The sequence below is a fragment of the Nesoenas mayeri genome (assembly GCF_963082525.1).
Source record: "Nesoenas mayeri genome assembly, chromosome: 5".
Classification (NCBI taxonomy): domain Eukaryota; kingdom Metazoa; phylum Chordata; class Aves; order Columbiformes; family Columbidae; genus Nesoenas; species Nesoenas mayeri.
The window spans coordinates 42,025,269-42,046,220 of NC_137548.1; the positions used below are offsets into that span (position 1 = coordinate 42,025,269).

General features: G+C 47.5%; 1 protein-coding gene across 1 annotated transcript in view; it reads left to right on the forward strand.

Moving 5' to 3' along the window:
- The window catches only part of LOC308040884 (uncharacterized protein), a gene marked incomplete at both ends in the record, with an annotated part of 197,787 nt that extends 177,792 nt beyond the window's left edge, over nucleotides 1-19,995 (forward strand). Inside the window, 1 exon segment of the mRNA XM_080345264.1 lies at nucleotides 19,709-19,995. Coding sequence (XP_080201390.1) covers nucleotides 19,709-19,995 — 287 coding nt within the window.
- Nucleotides 19,996-20,952: the final 957 nt, after the last annotated feature.

Sequence of the window (20,952 nt, forward strand, 5' to 3'; positions counted from 1 at the left end):
CGAGCCATCGCAGCATCCCACAGCAGACCTGCCCTTAGCCCCTTCTTTACAGACTGAGAAACAGAGGTAGAAGAAATTACCGACAAGATGGAATTAAATCTTCTGCTTCTACAAGTGCCCTCGCATGAGTGGCACCTCGGCATCCCCTTCCCAGCCACTGCTGCCAGGGCAAGCACTTCTGGTTCCTCAGGCAGCACCTGAGAGCTGCCAGACCTCTGGGCTGCGGGAAGTCATGGCATGTACTGGCCTTACAATTTGTTTGTGTTTCATTTCTGAAAATGCCGATCTCTCTACTGAAGTGCTTGAGGACCCCCCAAGACATTGATTACCTTTCTTTACACACATTTCTTTATCAGTTGAATTATTTAGTAGGAGGTATGTTTGTGTTTTGTTGATATAATTTGAGGCATAATCTTACTCCTTTTCCCTTAGTACTTGTTTAAAGAAAACAACATTTTCTTCTGTATTGCTCTGGTTCGTTTTCCTTTCATTCATCCCTGAACTTCTCAGCATTTTATTGCTTGTTTTATGGGAGGCAACTGAGTCGTGGAGGTTAAGTGATTTGCTGCCATTCATAGAAGGGAGCAGCAGCTGATGAAAAGGAACATTTAGGTATCACGCCTGCTATTCTGGTGCTGGCCACACTGCAATGGTATCATTAACATGTGGGCCAGTGATGCTGTCCTTCCACTTGTTAGCAAACTGCCTGTGGCAGGGCTTTTTTTTAAGTAGACCCTAACTAAAGCGATGTTTTCAATTTATTGGCAATAGTTTCCTGTCTTGAATTAATTTTCTTGCGTCACTGCTTGCTTCCGTCATCTTTGCTGTTACTTTTAGTTGCTTTCTGCCTCACTTTCCTGTGTGTTGATTGGCGCTAGCCACATCAGCCCATTTCACAGCAAAGGGGGGATACATCCGAGCCTTAAATGTTGTAATACCACGAGAACTGTAGAAGCAGGTAAACCCAGGTAGCCCTCTTCGGGAATACAGCTTTGTATTAATAGTCTAGAGAAAAGCTGCCTAGAAGAATGGCGCCCAGGTAGGTTTGACTGAAGCACCTAAAGCCTGTTAAAGAAGTGAGTAACGGTAACTTAATTAAACTGCCCTCCTCTTTGTCTTTCTGCTCTTTGGTAGAGAAGTGAGAAGCCAAGTCCAACTGCTGCGCTGTTGTCTCTGGCCCCTGGTTGGTGTGAGGGGTGTTTTATGCTTGGCCTCTTCAGGGAAAGGCTGCTTGTTTGCGTTGTATTTGTGGCATAATTACTAATGGTACAGATCATTTTTATTAGCCAAGCTGTCTGCATTAAAATGATCTATTTTTTTGTATTATTAAGAACATCCAAGGGAGTCTCTGCAGCGGCAGGAGAAAGATGATAATTTTTCGTTTAGCTTAAGAGCAGATGGTTACAGAAACATTCTGTGTAAATAAATTAGGAGAAGCCACCCTCGCTAATAGTTAAGTAAACAGGTTTGGAAACAGCCTGCTCAGGACCAGGCTTTTCTGTTCTCTTCCTTTCCACAAGAGCTTCGTTCTACTCTTCAGTTTCTAGCCCCATATGGAAAGAGTGTTAATTAAACCAATTTGCTTTTGGCCCAAAGTAATCTGAAACAACTTGAGTCCTGCTAAAGCAAGACTCTTACAGGCAGCTTCTATGAGCTCTAGAGGATACTTATCTCGCCTAAGCATCTGGGCTGTAATCAATGTTATTGATAAGCATTTCCAAATGCCTTTTGTCATGGTAGCAAGGCAGTGAGCGATCTGAGAGAGGTATCACTAGCACTGTATTTTATAGCTGCATTCTGCGGTCTCTCATGAGTGCTGTAGTCACAATGCCGTGCTGCCCTCGAGAATTCCAACTCAACAAAACAAGTAAATTAGAAGCGGAGAAATTAGAGGTAATTAGGGGAGGAAAGTCAGGTTCTGTAGCACAAGGGCTGCAAATGTCTCAGCTGGAGAAGAAAGTAGTGCTTCTCTTCCTGCCATCCAAAAGTGAGCAAGAGATGCCAGAAGGAGGAGATTGTGAAAAGCCTTGTCCTCAATGGTTTCACAACATGACAACCTGCAAGAGCTGTGAGAACAGAGAAAGTTATGATGGTTCTCTTTCGAACAGTTCTCTCCTGCCCACCCAAGTTAGAACAGGAAGGCGGACTCATTCACGGGAAGCAATCCCCTCTTTCACCCTCGCAGTCGGACCGATGCAAAAACATCACCTGGGTGATGGGCTCCTTCTCCAGGTCCCCGATGGCACAGCCAGGATTCAACATGCTGGCAAGAGGGTTTGGAGTCTCAGACAGTAGCAGAATGTGGCTTGTGCCTGTATTGGGAGGAGACCACATGCAGACAAAGTGGTTTTCTCAGTTGGTGGAGGCTGGAGCTGGAGGAGAACCGCTCCTCTTCCTAGTCCGGAACAGATACTTACCTGGGATGACTTGAGCAGTTTCTAGATTCTGGAATAGATTTTTTGTTGGGTGTGGAGGTACGAAAAGGCATGATAGGAAGCAATTAGCATATTAGCCATACTTGGATATGGTACAGGAAAAACCTATGACCAGTGACCAAAATGATAGAAATGTAAAAATTTTTAACAGTACCAAAAAAAAAGGCACTACACCTAGGACTGATTACAAGAATGAATGGTGTAAGCTGAGAGCTCATTAGGGAGATGAGGGAAGAGAAGGCTTACAGTATGTTAGTTAATGAAATAAATTACTGTACCCTATTAATGTACTGAAAACCAAATTCAATCCTAGGTCGTATAAGACAAGCTGTCCTTTGAGGGAGAAGACAGTGTACATGACTTTGAAATTCTCTGCACGCTACCAAACACTTATGTGCAAAAAATCCAACATCAGCCTGGTATTTAGGTAGAAAGAAAGGCTTCTGGGGTGGTGGGGGGAATGGAAAATCCATTGTATACGTGAGGACTAGGAGTGTATGGTTTGTTTAATCCAGCAAAAGAGAGGCTGAGAGGAGATATGAATGCTCTCTATAAATATATCAGAGGAGTAAACACCAGGGAGAGAGAGCAATTTAAACTGAAAGACAACATTGGCACAAGAGGCAATGGGTATAAATGGCCCATGAATAAATTTAGGCTGCAAATTAAGTTTCTAAGCAAAAGACCAGGAAGATTTTAGGAATCCGAGTACTAGGGCAAGTAACCTAACTGTTTTAAAGATAGGATTTGGTTACTTATACGAGGATGAAATAATGTGCTTAGCCATGGTAAGCTGTTGCAGCTCCACTACCTTACCTGACAGTGGAGGCCTGAATGATTATCCTGTGGTTTTATATTCCTATATGGGGAAAGATCAGCGTGAAAAAGCAGTCTCCACATTTGATATCTTCATAGTCAGAGACATCATATGTGTAGACTGTGTGCTTCACAGTAAGTTCTGCTACTTAATTCTTCATAATTAAAAAGACTTCCTAAGTAAGCGGTCAGCCCTTCAGACTTAGGAATATAAAGTAAAACTTGTTTTTACTTAATCAACTATGATAGCGTCCTGATTTATGAGAGCAGGCTATTTTCTCAAGGCCCAGGACTGCTTGAAAGTTTGGAAATGCTCAGATGCAGGTGTTAACAGCTCTAACGTCAAGACTGAAATTATCATGTGTACACAGTGAAAGTTTTCCAGCCAACCTTAACTGCTGCTGATGTTTCACCACCCAAAGCCAGTGACAAGCCTGTTCTCAAGCAACATCTATCTTCACTGCATCAGTGACTCTGGAAATTGAGAAGTGATCTCTGTGTGGTCTACCTTTCTCTTGTTTGATAGACTGATTTTTTTTCTCCCTTACTGTAGCATCTAAACCGAAGTCTGTGTGTCTCAAAGCAGCAAGCTACTTTAAAAGAAGTAGTTTGCAGTGAAGAAAATTCTGTTGTTCACTACAAGTAACCACACTATGAACTCCATTGACCAGAATAAAATATGTAAGGTTTTGATATATGCCATACACCTCAGTGCATGACAGGAGTATGGATAGAGGTGATGTTTATGCCAACACAAGATCTTTGTCTACACAAACAACATTCATATATTATATTAGAGATTCAAGCTTTTAGCAGCTGCATACAGGTAATGCCCTACATTTCTTCTGTAAACCTTCTTGTTAACAAGTCCTAATCTGAGTGTTGTAGGCTAGGAATGAAGGTAGGAGGTCGTAAGGAGGCAGAGTAGAGTAAAATTTTGAAGCCATGTAGAGCAGTTGGGGGTTAAGTGACTGAGCAGTGAATTTTGCAGCTTTTTGGTGGCTGGAATAGCAAAACTGAAGGATTTCTGCTGTGATTAACAAGATAGTTAGAGTTGTATTGCAAGTATAAGCTTCACTGAGCTTTGCAAGTGCTCATTTCTTACCTTGACCTCAGAGACTCACCGTGATCCTTAATGCTGTGCAGAGCAGCCCCAGGGTGTCTATTTCAAGATGTCCTGTGCCCTTGGCCAGTGCCTCTTTCCTGCCCTGCGTTAAGCTCCCCTTTGGCAATGGTGCAATTTCATGGCTCCTGGGTGTTTTTTTTTTTTCCAGGTTGCTGTCAGTCAGCTTAAAAAATTCTCACTGAAGTCATTAATGCAGTGAAGATGTGTGAGCCGTGGGGCCAGGGTCAGGAAGCCATGAGCCTCCGTGGCAGCAGGGGACAGAGGAGAGGGGACAGGTGGCATGACAGTGGGGCTGCCTGGATGCCGATCCCCCATGCTGACCCGACATTAGTCCCATATCTCTGTCCTCCCCATTCCCTCTGCTCCTTTCACAGTGGAAATCAGTCCCACCAAGCAAGTCTAACTTGCAATGAAGTCTGCATAGTTAAGCTGCTGACTCCAGAGAAAAACTGAAATCCTCATCAATCATTTTGCCTATATGATATCTCTCAGCAGGCAAATTTTCTGCTGGCAGCATTCACTGTCACTCTTGAACTTTTTTTTCAAAGCCCCTATTTGTTAGCTCCAACCTATACACTAAATTTGAGAAAATTCGGTGTCTTGGGTCAGGTGTCTGTGCTGTTCTGAGTTTCCAAACTAAATGAATTACTTCACAAGTAGCAAACCGATCAACCATGATCCTTGAGCTGGAAAGGTGAGGGGCAGGAGATATTGGACTGTGCCAGCTAAGCAGGCTCAGCCGTGAACTGGGAGATCTCCCAGAAAATTAAATAGGTGGTACAACACAGCTAATTTAGCCTAAATCAACATTAAATCAACACTGATTCTGCTTTTGCACATCCTGCATTGTAATTACACATGAACTTAAGATGCTTAACCTGAAAGTTTGCAAGCTGTGTTGAAATGATGAAGTAGTGGACACCTTCTGAAGTTTGTCAGGATATGTGACGTTTCATCCAGGTGGCTACTGCCGTCCTGATCTCTCAGAGAGAACTGAGTATCTTGAAAACTTACAGTGTGTTCTGAGATCAGGTTCGGTCTCTCTAGCCAAATTTTAGTATTTATTACCTAACAACTGCTTTTCCATTTCCCACTGTTTATGGATGGAAAGTTTGGTGTTCCAGAATCCGTCATCTCAATGAAAGTTAATTCCCAGACAAGCTTCATTTTCTATGGAGACCCTGGGTAGGTTGTAGGACAGAGGAGGCAGGTAAAGGTAGAAGCGAGTGGACTCCCGCACTGCCTGTGTCTGTGGAGCGGTTCGGTTGCTTTCCTGGCTCTCAAGACCAGCTGGAGTGAATACCTAGAAGTGCTCTTCCGTACCTGCCAGCTCTGTCTCCAGGCACTGGCTCCTGGGAAGCTCTGGTATGCAGAATCCAACCGTCATCAGGGCTTTCCATAAGGACAAATTTGCAAGCAGACCGTTTTTGGCTCTTGCTGCAGCAGTGTCTGAAAAGAGTCCTTCTTTCTGTCTTTCCTCCACCTCCCTTCCAGAGACATGACCAATGTTTTCCACCAACGGAGAAGTTTACAGCTCCCCACACTTCGCAGTCCCTGCCAGAAATTTTGTTTTAGTTGCCACAGCAACAGCTTTACAAATGTTAAAGCCCCTGCCGCTGGCCGTGCCTCTGCCCTGTTTGTTCTTCCCGTGTGTTTCCCCAGCACTGCACGAGGCTGCAGCAGCAGTGACTGAGAGCTCTAATAACCCCAGTAATGGATCCAATTATGGCTGTTAGCGCTTCTGTTGAGAATACGTGAATAAGTAAATCCATGCATAAGGATGAAAGAGCGTGTTTCTAAAGCTGCCTGAGCAGCCTCTGGGAGTGGTGGCCACGTTGCTCTTGCCAAGCCCTGATGGAGGACGGCAGCTGAGGACTCAGCAACTGCTCAGCTCCCCTCTGGGCCACGCAGGCACACGGGCTCCCTGTAAGTTATGTGGTCACTAACTGGTGTCGGGACCTGTGGCCGTTGACTTACAGTCATGGCATCACACCACAACCATTGGTTCGTGCTTGTTGCAGTTGCACTTCAGGTGTCTCCGGGGGACATCTGGGTGCTGGGGTGTCTGCTAGCAGAGCCTCTCTGTTGATGGCAGCCACAGACACAGTAAATAGTGCTCCACTTTGATTAGAAAGTGTCAGCATGTTTGTGTGGTTATGGGCTTTGTGGTTAGGAATGGACTGGGCAGGACACAAAAAGCACTAGCGAACTTTTGCAGGATGTGTTCCACTCTTTGAGTGCTGTTTCATCAGCGCAGGATGATCCTTGCGTCCTCTTCATGCTACCAGAAAAACTTTTGCTTCCTCGGACTATCACTGGGTCTTCCTTCACCATCTTCAAATAGCACAGAGGCATCTATCCTCACCTGGTTCTCACCCAAGGTGACACACTCTTGCAGTCTTACATCATCCAGCAGTTGATCAAACGGGCAAAGGTGCCCTCTTTTGTCCCCAATTATTTCCTTCCTTGTCTGACTCTTGCTAGCTGATGCTTGGAGTGGTAGGAGAACAAATGTCTTTTGGACAGCATATAGCAGGTTTTGATGAAGGGGTACTGAACAACAGCTGTCCCAGTGCTGACTCCTCAGATGTCAAGGATGGAGCTGGAGGGGCAGGCATCTCAGCAGGAGGGGCTGGCTGCAGAAGGCCTGTCAGCAAGCGGTGCCCGGTTCCATCCCCAGTTCCCTGCGTATCTGGTGGCAGGAGAAGGCAGTCACACTCCAAGATTCGGGCAGTGAGCTCATTGCACCCAAAGTCATTTGTAGATGCCAACTCCTAATGTTGTGCTAGGAATCCTTACACCTGTTTTGGCTACTCTACCCCTTCCCGTGTCATTGTCCGTTTGTCCCAGAGCCCCACAGTTGCACAGCTGCACTTCCTCAGTTTGTTTTTCTGATGCTCTCAGAGTGACTCTGTGTGGATTGGGACAGTCTGGCTGCCCAAGACCAAGGGGCTAGTTCCCCAAAATCAGACTTCTGTGCTTTATGGAGTAGGGGTTGGTGAATCTCTTGAGAAAATTATGTCCTGTAAGATACCTAATGGCCCTTGTGAGCCTGCGAGTGTGAGGCTGATGGTCTCCCATTAGCATTCAGAAGACAAGAAAGAGCTGTGAAAGGGAAGCAGTATTAGCTTTTTCTGAATTGAAGCTACTATTTTCTGATGAGTTATTGGAGGGCTGCTTTACAAATGAGCCTGTGAGGAGTAGGCTGGGAAAGGCTGACAATACCTCTGTTACTGGACGTAGATGTCCCCTTGAAACCTGAGATACATTTCTATACACTGCACATTGGGTCTGTGTAGCCATTCTTTCTGAAGTGAAGTCTCATTTTCCTGCCCCACAGGAGTTTGCAATATTAGCCTGCTCTTGTTAACTGCTGGAAATCTGAAATAACTAGGGTAGGAATTCCAGTTTAGAAGAGGTCTCTGAAAGCAGTTTCTGGAGAGTGAGCCCATTTTACATATAGATCTTGCCCAGGCGATCCAGGTCCCAAGAAAAGTTTGAAGTACTCTGCAAAATAAGATGTTCTTTGTCATCTCCCAGACATCAGGGAGGCTGAGAAGAAGAGTCAAAGGAGGGCTGGTCTGCTCCCTGCTCAGGTGATACCTCCAGGAAAAAGGAGGGATTCTTTTCCCCCTCACATAGCTGTGTCACAGGAGAGCTCATCTCCGTTATGCGTCATTAATCTGAGTTTCTAATAGCAGTAAGAGACTCTGAACTTGGTCGACAGAGAAGTTAACAACCAGTTTCCTGGAGTTCTAACAGTTGATCACTTAGCCTTGGTTATTAACTGCAGGCAAGGACCAGTTTCTGGGAGATAATTGGGGTCATAAACAATAGCTGTGTAATGGAGACTGTGCCTTAGGAGAGGGACTAAACACGTTTAGCTGCAAGGAACTTACAGCCTTTGGATGGCATCCAGGTGCTGCCATCAGCCAGCTTGAGTTCAGCCAGCCAAGTTGTTGCTGCAGGGGAAAAGCAGCCTTCAGTGCTCAGCAGACAGCACCTATCTGTGCTCAGGATGGCCCCTAGCTGGAAAGATGCTTCAATGTGGCCACAGGAGTCTTGACAAAACTTGTGAAGCAGAAATCTAGAAGGTGTGGATGAGAGGCCACATATCTTTTAGTCCATTTCAGAAACAGGACTCAGCATTTAGGAGTGGCAAGATCTGCAGCCTGGGCTGGGGTTGGTAGTGTCAGCTAGATTCCCAAGCTGAAGGTGTCTGAGAGTTGAAGTGGTCCCTTTAGGTTGTTCTGGCTGAATGGTGAACAGGACTGTGAATGTCCTGCTGCCAGAGTTTTTGCTTGAGCAGATGTGCGCTCGTGCACAGCAGGTGTGAGATGTGTGTGCAGGGTCTCCCAGGCTATTTGGGTTCTGCTGTAGCGCTGTTGGAGAATTAAGATTTTCCTGCCTGGAATTCCTTAATACAGAGTTGGTTTGTTGCTAGGAAAAAAGTTCAGAAAAGCACCATTAAGAGCTAGGAGGGTATTTAAATAGAAAGGATTTTTGTTTGTACTTTCTAAAATAAAACCCAGTTTCTGACTACTGAGGCCATTAAGAATCCCTGCTGTGGACACAGTGTACACAAGGGTTCTCCAGGCCATGACAAGTTGTTTTCTTTCAGTGGAGGGCCTGTTGGGACTGGAAGATAGCTTGATGGGATTTCTGTTGTGCCATCAGCCTGTGATTAGATTCATGTCACTCCAGTATTTCCCTCTATGCATCTGATTGGAAGCAAAGGAAGGAAAATAAAGGTGCAAATGAGTTTCTGTAATGATTACACTAGCCAAATTGGAGTGTGGCATGTTGGAATCTGGAGTTTTTGAAGGTTTTAGCCAGTCGAGAACAAGGGTAGCATGTGCATACATGTGGACCACAAGCTGAGCTGGGCACCTTGATATGAAAGCTGGGAAAGTACCTGACACACAGATCACACAGCTCTGTACCATGGTACTTGAAAGCATCCTTGGCTACTCCCTCCTTTCTAAAGGAATTAATCATTCTGCCCTGTTGCTTCCCATGTGTACAGAACTGCAGAAGAAAATTTAAGGGGCATCTGCGGAGGAGGGTAATGTTGCTCTTCAATTCCCGAAAGCAGAAGCTTGACAGCATTGCCAGGCTGGGCTGTGTTACGGAATCAAGACAGTAAATGTTGTCTTAACATGGAGACCTGAAAGGCTGCTGTACGTGTGTAGCTGAATTTTTCCAGTGAGCCCTTTGCTCTGAGAGCAAAGTCTGGCTTTGCCTGGCTGCGATTCGAAACAGGTAGGTACCAGAGAAGGGTGGCAATCCTGGCGGCGCCTCATGTTCTCCAGGCTTTCAGCCTTCCCCAGCATATTGCTGTCCCAGTCAGGCATATGGGAGGATTTTCAGCAGTTGATATTATGAATGAGAGCAGAAGCATTAGCAATATTTCTGATACTGGTCTCACGTGAAATCCCTGCTAGGAACTGGGTTCACCAGGGTGAAGGGACACCTTTAAGATAAGGGAGGTCCTGCTGAAACTGATGGGAGGTTGTTTGATGTCACAGAGATGCACTTCAGACTAGAAACTCCTCAGGAGAACTGGGAACAGAGCAGGGAGGAAATCAGGCTCCCTGCCCACACATGCTGCAATTCTGGTACTTTATGGTCAATCAGTCTTCTCTAGGCAGTGACAGGGAATACCCTGAGCAAGAATGCAGACTGACTCATGAGAAAGCCAAGAGGTGACAGGGGCTCTTCCCTTTCAGATAAAGCAAAGCCTGTTTATTACTGGTGAGTAGTTGGGGAAGCAAGCTTAGACCTCCTAGGAGGGGCTGTGAGTGTGGGGTGGCAGTGCCGGAGAGGTGGGCAAGAGAGTAACTCTTGTTCTAGATATGCCTCCTATATGAAGCACTCATCTCAAAGGGAGGCCTAGATATCCCAGCATGTCTCAGAGCCAGATTAGACCCTGCCTCCATGGCATTCCTGCCATGGCATCAAAGAAGAAATCCAATTTACCTGCAGCACCAGGCAAAGCCCTTCAGTACCCACCAGGAAGCCGAGTGCACGTGGGATCCCTGCTGCACTGTATTGAAATCTGCCCTGGAAAGAGCAAAAACATGAATATGGAAGGAAGTGAAGGGAACTGTCACACAGCTTCACGCTCCTAAGCAGCAGCTCTTTGTCTGTGCAGAACAGAGGAGGAGGTTTGATGTCTCCTTGGCCAGTGTTAGTGCTACCTCTAATTTATGCATTCAGGGCAGAGATTTCCAGGTGGTAGGCTCACCAGGAAAAGGACAGATAGGACCAGCTGGCTCACTTTGAAGCGACAGAGGTGAGGGAACACACAAGAGGTTTGGATGTAGAGCTGGGTGATTTTTCCAGTGGAATAGATCTAATGGTCTGAGGTGTGGATGGGTCCTGTCCTTCCCTGCTCAGCCTGGCTGTGGGAGAGGGATGCTCTGCTTGTTCATGTGTTTGCTCCCAGAGGCAGCATATCTGCCCACTCATCACTGCAGCACTCCCCTTGACAGCTAAGATGGGAAATGAGTTTTTGAGACTATGCCATCAAACACCTACCACCAGCAGAATAACAAAGGTCCCATCCTGCCCGTTGCTGGCATGCTCAAATGTGAGCAGACAGACGTATTTGTGCCTCACCAGTATATCCCCAGCTCAGCTGCTTCTGTAGCACACAGCCTTTATGTTAACTGCCTTGCTATTCTTTGGATGGACAGAAATACTCCTGGATAGCCTCTGATATGAATGGGTCATTTCAGTCAAAAAATCTTCGCTCAGACCTTAGGTCAGTTAAAATTTGTGGCTTTGGTTTTTGAGCTGCCATCCATTTTTAATTCAGTTCCTCCAGATGCCTGAGGTGGAGGGAAGGGAAGGTGTGGGAAGCACATAACCAGAATAAATGGGGAACTTCTGGGTTTCTTACTGGTGCCAGCCATCCTACCGAAAGCATCAGTGTCCATGGCTCAGCTGCTCCAGGAGCGTGAAGAAGAAATGCCTGAACCTGGGTCTTCTTGCCTTAGCAAGACAGGATATGTTCCCAACTTTACTGGGAGTATTTTTGGACAAATTCTCAAGATATCTCAGCTGTAAAATGCTTGAGTGACAAACATGCATCTCCATAAGATAGAGAGATTAAGCCTTTAATAATAAGGTGGCAGACTGCACAAAATATTCACGGCAGTTGATGAACAAGCAAAGCAGACTTTTGATGTCTGATCTTGGCGGCTTGTAGCACCTTCCTGCTGGTTAGACATGACTGTCTTTCACTCTCATGCCCCTATCAAGACTGCTGCTGAGACCAAACTTCAGGCACTTTGTGATAAATTGTGAGTTAGCAATATTGTCATGGGAAGGACTCAAGCCTCACTGGACAGAGGAGGCTTAGCTGAGTCTGCCTTTGTTTAAAATACACAGAATAGCACTAGAGCATGGAAGAAAAGTCATTTCTTACATAAGCTTGGATTATGTTGTTTACCCTCCATTGTTTGTAAGGGCCTCATAGAACCATGAAAATGACCTTTATTTCTCTATGGATTTTGTCCTTTTTCATTTTACAAATATTGATTTTTTTTTTTCTCCTGTGTCTTTATCAGAGCTGAATTAACAAGGCTGTTTAACAGGAGCCTCTGATTCATTTGGGGTCTTTTTGTGCCAGGTACTATCACAAGCAGCTGAAAGCAGCTCAATAAAGAATGTGCAACCGCTGTTACAGAGTTGACAGAGTAGGTGATGTGCCCTGACAAGAGCTGAGCTTGCATGGGTCAAAGAGCAGGCTTAAAAAGATGGTCTCTTCAGCCTAAGCAGAAATGCTAGGAAGGTTGTTTGTAAGGAATATAATTTCATGTCTGAAAGCTCTCTTCCTCAGGCCATTAAAGCTTGAGGCCACTGCAAATCACTGAGTCCACTGGATTATTCCAGTTCTACCCACGGATCCCCAAGTGAGATCAAGAGCCCCTATTCACAACAAAAGGCGATTCCTGTCCTTGCAATCCAAAATCTCAGTGTCGCAGCGATGAGATTCCAGTAGGAAAAGAAGCCACTGGTGCAGCTTTATGTGCTCTTCCTTGCCAGGCTTTTAAGCAAGCCTCTTGACTGACTCAAGAGCTGTAGATGGAGCAGAGGGTGGTAATTGAAGACAGACAGGGACATAAAAGTTCAAACAAAGTGTGATGGACACTTTTGATGCCTTTAACACAATGGAGAAGGAAGGCATAGGCCAGCTGATAGCTGTCCATACTTGCCATAATGCATCACTGCGGTTTCTCACACAGGACCCAGAGGTTGGCGAGGGTGGGGAGGAAGCAGCTGCCATGTACAGTCCTCCGGGGTGAGTTGCAATCTGACGCCTTTGAGGATCATCTCTCCACGCTATGAGTGGCCTTGAGACATCCTGTAGGTTTTTTAGTGACCTTTCTGACCAGTAGCAAAAGCCTAACCTCCTGCATATATTTGACATTGAGAAAAAGAGATGTTGCAATGGAGATAGAAATGTTGTGTCCAGATTTCTTCCCAAGTAGGCATTGTAGCTGTGCTCTAGGACTCGCCTGTGGGCTCATCTTTCTTACAACCTGTACATGGTGGTGGGAGGTAACATTTGGTTCAAATAACACTGAGAACAGAGCCAGGGCAGATCCTGGCTTTGTTATTGGAAGTGGTTGGGAAGTGAGAGGTGAGGTTTATATTCCTTCTCCAATTAATGTCTCTTCTTGCAAAGGGAAGCAGTTCAATAAAAAAGACTGAAAATGGCTTTCAGCTGCTGCTTGGGCTGTTCAGCAAGTGTGTGTGAGGCTGACGGGTGTCCTTGGGCTGATTCACTGCTGGTCAAATGTTTTAACCACTGGGTTATTAGCTGCTCTGAGAACTCTCACCGAGTTCTCTTTTCGGTGGAACTTTCAACAAGACCATCATGTCTTTACGAGCAATGTCTGTTTTGGTGAGACAACGCTTCCCACCAAAAAGAGTCAGAAAACTCCCGGCCAACTCTTAAGCCTTGTGCTTCCAGAGTCAGAGCTTCGTTTGCTTCTCCCTGAAGGCTCAGCCGAGGAAAGCAAGCCACTCCATATCGCCGTTCATTTACCCTCCTGAACCTTCTCTCTCAGTGCTTCGAGGTAGATTCTTCAGCAGTTAATACTGCTCCTGGGGCATGTGCAAGGAACAATTAAAGCTCATTGTGCCAGTGAAGAGCCCTGGGGTGAGCCAGGTGGTGGAGACAGTTGCCCCCATTTTGCTGCGTGCAGCAGCTTCCTGAACCATCCTTTTGCAGGGAGAAGCAAGTGTGTCTAGCTGATTGCAGAGCTGAAGTTTGAAACTCAAGGGCTAAACTCAATGTGGCATTTCTAGGCTTTTTGCTGGTGGCAACCGTCTTGCTTTGTAGCGTTCAGCGCCTGGGTGAAGCGGGGCTGGGGAGGCCACAGCTGCTGAGCCTGCGAAGCCGTTTCCAGCCAGCTGCAGCATGGGACTGATGGTGGGAGCAAAGCACAAGTGTTTAAAGATCAAACACTTTGTCGTGCTCCCTTTAATGCTTCACCTGTGACACTGCAGGATCTACGTCTTTGATCCTAAAATGACAGGAGGCGAATGGTAGTTCCTTCATCTCAGACATAAATGCTCAGTATAGCTGTGCCTCATGGGGGTCAGCTAAGCATTCCTCAGCTGCAGTCAGGAGGCTTGGAAGAAGGCGGTGTTGGCCATTCCCTGGAGAAGGGTCCTGCGAGGTGCCGTACAGCGGCATTTCGTTTGTGCCCTGCACTCAGACTGGTCTCTGCCTGCCTCAGCTGCTTGTACTGGAAGAGGAATTTATCACCCAAATGGAAAGTTGCAGCTACAAGATAAACTTGTGTAGCTCCACACAGCAAGCTGGCGTTGTGTGGAGGGGGCAAGCTTTCCAAAGAATTAGAAGTTGTCATTGGTGTCTCTCTTGAGAAGGTCAACAGGAATCTGTCAGCACCAGTCATGATAGAAACACAATCTCCCCATTTAAAGCACCTCACTAACTGTACCTAATTAACCTTCGTGGCAGCAGAGCAATACAAGGAAATAGGGATCATTAACTTCAGCTTCGCTTTACAGGAGGGGAAGAGAAGCAGCAGTGCTAGCCCCGTGCATTTCAAATTGAGGTAGGCTCAGAAAAATCACAAGGTTAAAAATAACAATAATCCATTTGGGGTTCTCAGAGCCTTACGAGTGCACTTGAATAAAACTTTCAGGTTTTTCTCCAAGAAACATCAGGACTGGAAACTTCCCTCCCATACATGCTTTTTTGTGACTCAACAACCAAGGCTTTTAGAAAATCACACATTCTCAGTCTCAGTGGTTCAGAGGCAACAAAAGTCAGAGCGATTTGCTCAGTGTTGCTTAAGGATCAGCTGGGCAAAGCTGGGACTAGACTGTGTGGGTAGCTGAGCCTCCACCCCTTATTCCTTCCTCCAGACCAGACATTGTCTAGGTAGGAGAACCTGCCTAAATCCACCAGTGGTTACTTAATAGCTGCCAGAGACATAATTCAGGCTTGAACTAATGATGTCATCCCTTCCTCTCCTCTGCTGAGGGACAGACTGATGACATTGGCTGTTTACGTGTTGGACTCTGAGCCAGCTCAGCTCCTTCGCCTGGGGCCCAGCAGGGATGAAAGTGTCCTGAAGATGCAAAACTGTATGTGCCGCTCCCTGACATGGCTTTCCTGGCTTGAAGTTGTTCTTGTAAGTTAGAAGGAAAGAACAACTTGTATTAATCCTTTTAAAAGAGTTCTCCTTGCCTGTCTTATCACGGGTCGAGGGGAAGAATAACACCTGTGCCATTTGTGGTGGGCACCAGCACAAGGCTATCGTTTCGTCTCACCAATAAATGTGATGCAAAGCCCCGAGGAGTTGCTGTGGCAGTTCTGAAAGTTGTATCTGTCATTACTGACAAACTGATCTCACTTCTGCCCTGAGCCATAGATGCCGTCAGGATCAGAGGAGAAAACCCAAATTTGTCTGGAGCCCCAGCAGGCAGGATCCATGCTCTGCAGAGAAGCCAACGGGGACTTGGGAGAGCTGTGGCCTAGGAGAAGAACCTATTGTGTGGGGAGTCAACCCCAGCCCAAAGAGCTGGTGTTCATACAGGAGTGTGTTTTATTCATCTCCTTTTCTCCTTGTTCTTCTGTTCTAAGCTGACATGGAGTGAACCGAAGCTGAAGGGACCCTTGAAAAGGCCAGGTCATTGATGGAAGGGTAAAGGGCTTGGCAGATGGTGAAAAGCTCTCATGAGCAGCACGGGCTGTGGCTGGCCCCAGGGAACAGAATTGTTCCCCTGCTTAGGCTGTGTGTCTGTCTCTCTGATTATTTTGTGTATTTCATCTCTGCTGTCTGTCTCACCCTTAATCTGGGCTCCTCTGTGCCAACAAAATGCTTAGCTCACTCCATTGTCTGAGAGACTAATTTGTACTGTAAATCTGATCCTTATTTTACATGACAGCTTACTGTGTGGTTTATTGCAGTCCCGTAGACAAACTAACCAGGGATGGCTAGAAAGCTTTTGACACATCATCTGGAATATAGAACGAATATGACCCATTTCGGTTTGTTGCCAGGTTAGGATGTGGCCCGTTGTGACTGGGGTCACAAGGGATTTATCTTTTCTCATCTGTTCAAACCTGAGCTTGTTTGGGTTTGGTGTTTGGTTTGGGTTTTGTTTTGTGGGGGTTTTTTTATGGTACAACTTCTGTTCTGCACTGGAAGGCTTCTGGAACAGCCTCCCACTTCCTAGGGCCAGGTGCTCCATCCCTCCTCCCTGCTACTTCAGAGGTTTAAGGACCACGAGAGATGCTGCAGGCCAGGTGCAGGCAGCGTATGAGCACTGATGCTCCAGCGTGCTGCAGCTTTGTTGTCTCTGCCTATCTTAATCAGAAGGAACCTTTGTCCTTGTCTTTCTTCATTAGTATTTCCTGACACTTTCTCTAACGTGTTTTAGCTCTTTGCTGGCAGAGTAACATCCCCCCTCAATCTTGTCTGCAGTTGCCTCCTTCTCTCTGGTCCCGGGCTACACACCTGCAGGCATTCACATATTATCTAAGGTATTTTCACACTACTGTTGTTCAGATAGCTGGGCAGCTGAATCCTCCTACAGAGGGGTTCCAGGTAGCCTCAGATGCAAGTTTACCTGGGAAGAGTCACAAAGATTATTGCTGCTTTGGTACGGCTGTTGATTCTGCAGCTGGGCACACCAGCAGGTATTTCATGCCCAGAGCTTCTGCATTGCAGTCCTCTGGGATGCAAAGGATCCTGCTTCCCCAGACAGGGGAGTGGGAACACAAGACCTGCTGTCCTCAGAGGATGGTGGTCGTTTGGAGGACCAGTCTGATTTTTACTGAGTAGGGTCCTGCTCTACAGTTTCATGGATTTCTGGACCCCTCTGTTCTTCCCACCCTTGGTCTGAGCACAATACACAAAAATGGCTGTACTGAATAAATGGTGTGCAGCAGTTGTGGGGCTGGAAACTGAACTGGAAATGGAGCCACGGGGTCTCAGTAGTGTTGAGGGAGAGGAGCAAAAAGGCACTTAGAGAAATTGTTGAGGAATAGGCAGGTAATATGTTGTATACTGGGTAGAATTGTAGCTGCTTAGGCTACTCCAGAAACTATGTACTGGCCCCTCTCAAACTCCATTTTGCTGCCTAGATTATCAGACAGATGTGTAACCTTAGACTTATTCCAGGCCATCAGAGCTGGTGAACACGAGAGTCCTCACAGGCACTGTCCTGAGACCTGCCCAAGGGAGAGCTCTGTACAGTCAGGGAGAAGCTCAAGGGAAAACATACAGCTCCAAGAAGACTCCAAGATCTACCAGATTTTAGAAGAATCCAGGACAAAAATATCTACGAAAGGATCATCACCCGGCCTAATTCAGGCTCACGCCTAGTCTAGTTTAGGCTACTGCACACAGCCTCCTCTGAAGAAGCCATGTTCTCTTCCCTGCCTAGAAATGCAGTCAGACGAATCAGATCACCTTACTTAAACTAACATGTGAAGTGCCTGAAAGTTGGGAACTTGAATCTGAAGACATCTTCATTTGTTTCCCAAGAGGTCTGGAAAATCCCCCTTCCCCACAGATAACGTGGTGCCATCTGAGAGTCCCCAGTGTGACTGACTGGCCTCCTGTCTGCCCTGGCACTTGCAGCACAGGCAGCAGCTCTGATCCATCTGCAAGGTCAGATTGTCCCTCCAGCTGTGTGCATCCAGCACCCCAGGGCAGCTGGTGCTTCCAAGGATAAAATCTGTGCCCTGCTGCTGCTGTTTTCTGTCAGATTTCTGGTTGATTTGTTTAAAAAAAAAAAATAAAAGAAAAAAGCTTGTTTTCAAGCAGCACTTAGAGACCCTACTGTGTTGCATGACATGTGGACAATGGGATGATAGACTCTACTCCAGAGGATTCACAGGATAGCTTGGCAGAAGTACTCTGAATAGTAAATGTGGTAAAGACACTGTGTGAGACAAGTTAGTAACAGTAAGGGGAATATGTTTGCTTAGACTGACGAGGTCTGACATCTCCATCAGCCAGGGTGTGCAGTGTGCGAAGGCCCCACAATGTGATGAGTGGTGGGGCCAGCCTCCCAGCACTCCCAAGGTCTTTGCTGTCTGGCAAAGGAAATCCATGGCCTGCAACAGTGTCGGCTATCATCTGCATGGAAATGACAGCGGGTGGAGACCTCAAAGAGGGATTTCCAGGTGGAGTTTTCCGCTTCCTGGAATATTATTAACAATCAAGGAAACAAGCTGCTGCTGGGCTGGATAAGCAAGGGGGGCTTTCTTCTCAGGGGGTTTTAGAGAAGGGGCGTGGGGGAAGCTGAGAGTGTAGCAGAGTGTGGGGGGAAGGGCTAGGATATCAAAAGAGAAAGTGTGTTCAGCCAGCAGCCCTCGGCTACCTGCCATTAATTGCATTAAGCTTGACCCCCTGCCTGGGTTAGCTCTGCGTGCATTTGTGCAGCCCAGTCTGGATGGGCGGCTGAACCGGGGTGCTGCACCCGGGCTGCCTCCCTCTTTGGTCCCAGGGACATGTGCAACGCCTGTCCCAGTGCCTGTCCCCGGGGACGGGTGTGCACGGGGCTGTGTGGTGCAGATGCGGGAGCCTCTGCAGTGCTCTGCCCCGAGACACTGGCCACTGCTGTCACAGCCTCTGTCCCGGGCTCTCTGCAGGGGCAGGACTGCACCGTGTTTTTACGCAGGCTTTCAGAAAGCCACTTCCATCCCTGTCATTTCCCCTCTTCTCAGGAAAAGGGGTGCACGTTTAGCAGGGGGCTAAAGCCCTCCTATTGCATCAGTGCTGTGCAGCTTCTCTTCTGAGTAGGTAGTGGGTCAGAAGGCCTGCTGCTGCTCCAGGGATACTGTATTCCCAGCTGGCGCTTGCTTTCTTTCCTGCCAGGATTGCTTTATTGTATTTTTGCAGTTATTAGTAACTCATCTCTTGTACGGAACTGGCAGTGAATCAGAAGTCGGAGTATCCAAAATATCTCGCCCCACAAAAAGAGCAGCTCCTCCTTCGCTGCCTGCGTGCAGCATTGTTAGCTGACGCAAAGGAAGGGGATTGTGTGGAGGATGGCGTGAGGGCTGTCAGGTTTGAATCCCGTGAGCAGCAGTTCAGAGTCAGCCCTTTCCCAAGAAGTGGTGAGCTGTGAACGTTACGTCTGCAGTGTTGTGGGCAGGTGTGATGGCAGCTTGGGTGGGTATATCATGCTGGCTTTGATCCAGTTGGCACAGGTAAAGCAGCAGTGACATAATGTAGCAACTTAGGCACTGTCTTAACACTATTAAATACATAGCTGAGATCTCTGGAGGGCTTGTACAACCTGAGGTGACGTTTGTGTCACTGTATCTTTCCTGCAGTTTGCTATCTGTGCTAGCTCAATTACAGCTCTCGCAGATAGGTCTGTGCTGTGCCTCAGTCCCTCATCTGACATTAGTGCAGACCTGTCTCCAAACAGATGCTTCGGAGGACCTGGGGGCCACACAAACAGCAGCTGTTGCTGTCTGTAGCTCATGCCTCCCATGCTGGCATTCGCCTTCGTGATTTACTGCAGTTAGCCAACATGCAGGGGAGGGGAATTGCATCTTTTGTTATTGGGATTTGCTTTGCATTGCAGCACTGAGACTTGCGAGTTCGGGACTGTAACTGAGCTGCGTTCTTCCCTTCTCTGTCATGTGGGCAGTTCTGCCCCTACTCTCTACCCTCCCAAAGTCCTCTACTGCCATGCTGCAGGCCTGGGCTCGCCCTGGTTCCTCCTTCAGGCACCAAGAGGTCTGGGCTGGAAGAGGCGCCCAGGGAGAAGGTCTGCAGTGTGGACTCTTCTAACTTTTTCTTTCTCTCTCTCCCCACAGATGCCAGCAAGGACCATCCACAGCAGCAGGCAGGGGTGATCTGGAGAGTGACAGGCGGCCTGTTCAGTATCACCCGGGGAGCCGTGGGGGCCACATTGGGAGGAGTTGCCTGGGTGGGCAGCAAGAGCCTGGAGCTCACCAAAACAGCTGTGACCAGCGTCCCCGCTGCTGGCGTCGGACTGGTGAAGGGCAGTGTCTCAGCAGTGACCGGCGGCGTTGGGGCCGTGGGCAGCGCAGTCGCCAGCAAAGTCCCTTTCACCGCAAAGAAGAAGGACAAGGCTGACTAATTCCCATCACTGTTCCCTTCCAAACTATCAACCTGCCCATACTCTCCCCCTACACAGCACCTCTTTGAGTTGGAACCAGCTGCTTCAGGGAGGGTCAAGCACTTGAGCAGACTCCAGCTGCAGCCTGCTCAGCACCGCCTGCCTGGCTCAGAGCTCACAGAGCCGCTGTCAATGCCTTTCACTCCCGTCACCTACTGGGAACCATCTCTACTCCGAGGGCTTTAAAGGCACTGTTGTCTCTGTCTTACAGTTTCCTTCCTCTCTTCTTGCTCTTGTAAGCACAGAGGGGCAGGAGAGGGTGTCAGGCTCCATCTAACTGGAGATGGAAGGAGTAATGGGAGGGGAAGGAACTGTGCCTGGCTTGAAGTGTGGGTCAAATTAAACTTCAGCTGGGAAGACAGCCTCTGAAACACCCATTCCCTTGGCTCTGGGAGGTGTGTTTTGGAGGTCTGCCTGGGGGATAACTGTAGAAGAAAGTCCCATTGACACAAAGGAGAGATACTGTGAAGAGGGGGAAGCCTCCCTCCTGCCCTGCACCTCTTACCTTTTCTTTGCAGGGCCTGTCCCACAAGCTGCTCCAAATCACTGCGTGGCTGAATTGCACCCTTCAGAGAAGGAACCCTCAAGCTCAGCAGAGCAGCTCCAGGGATGATGCCACACAAGAGTATCATATGTCCTGGGCCATCAGCTTTTGCACAGATTTTCTTGGTGAGAGGCAGGAGGATGAAAGCTGCTGTGTGTTCCCATTCCCAGCTGACAGTGGCATCTGCCAGGCCTCTGTGATATTGCAGCACAGGTGGTGATGCTCCACAGAGAGACAAAACTGAGCCCCCTTGGGTTTGATCCTTGAAGTCCTGGCAGTATCCCCATCTGCAACAGGGGCATTTTGACTCTAGGCCACACTTTCACTCCACAGATGTCACTAGTCGCCCTGAGCAAGCGTGTTCCAAATGCCAC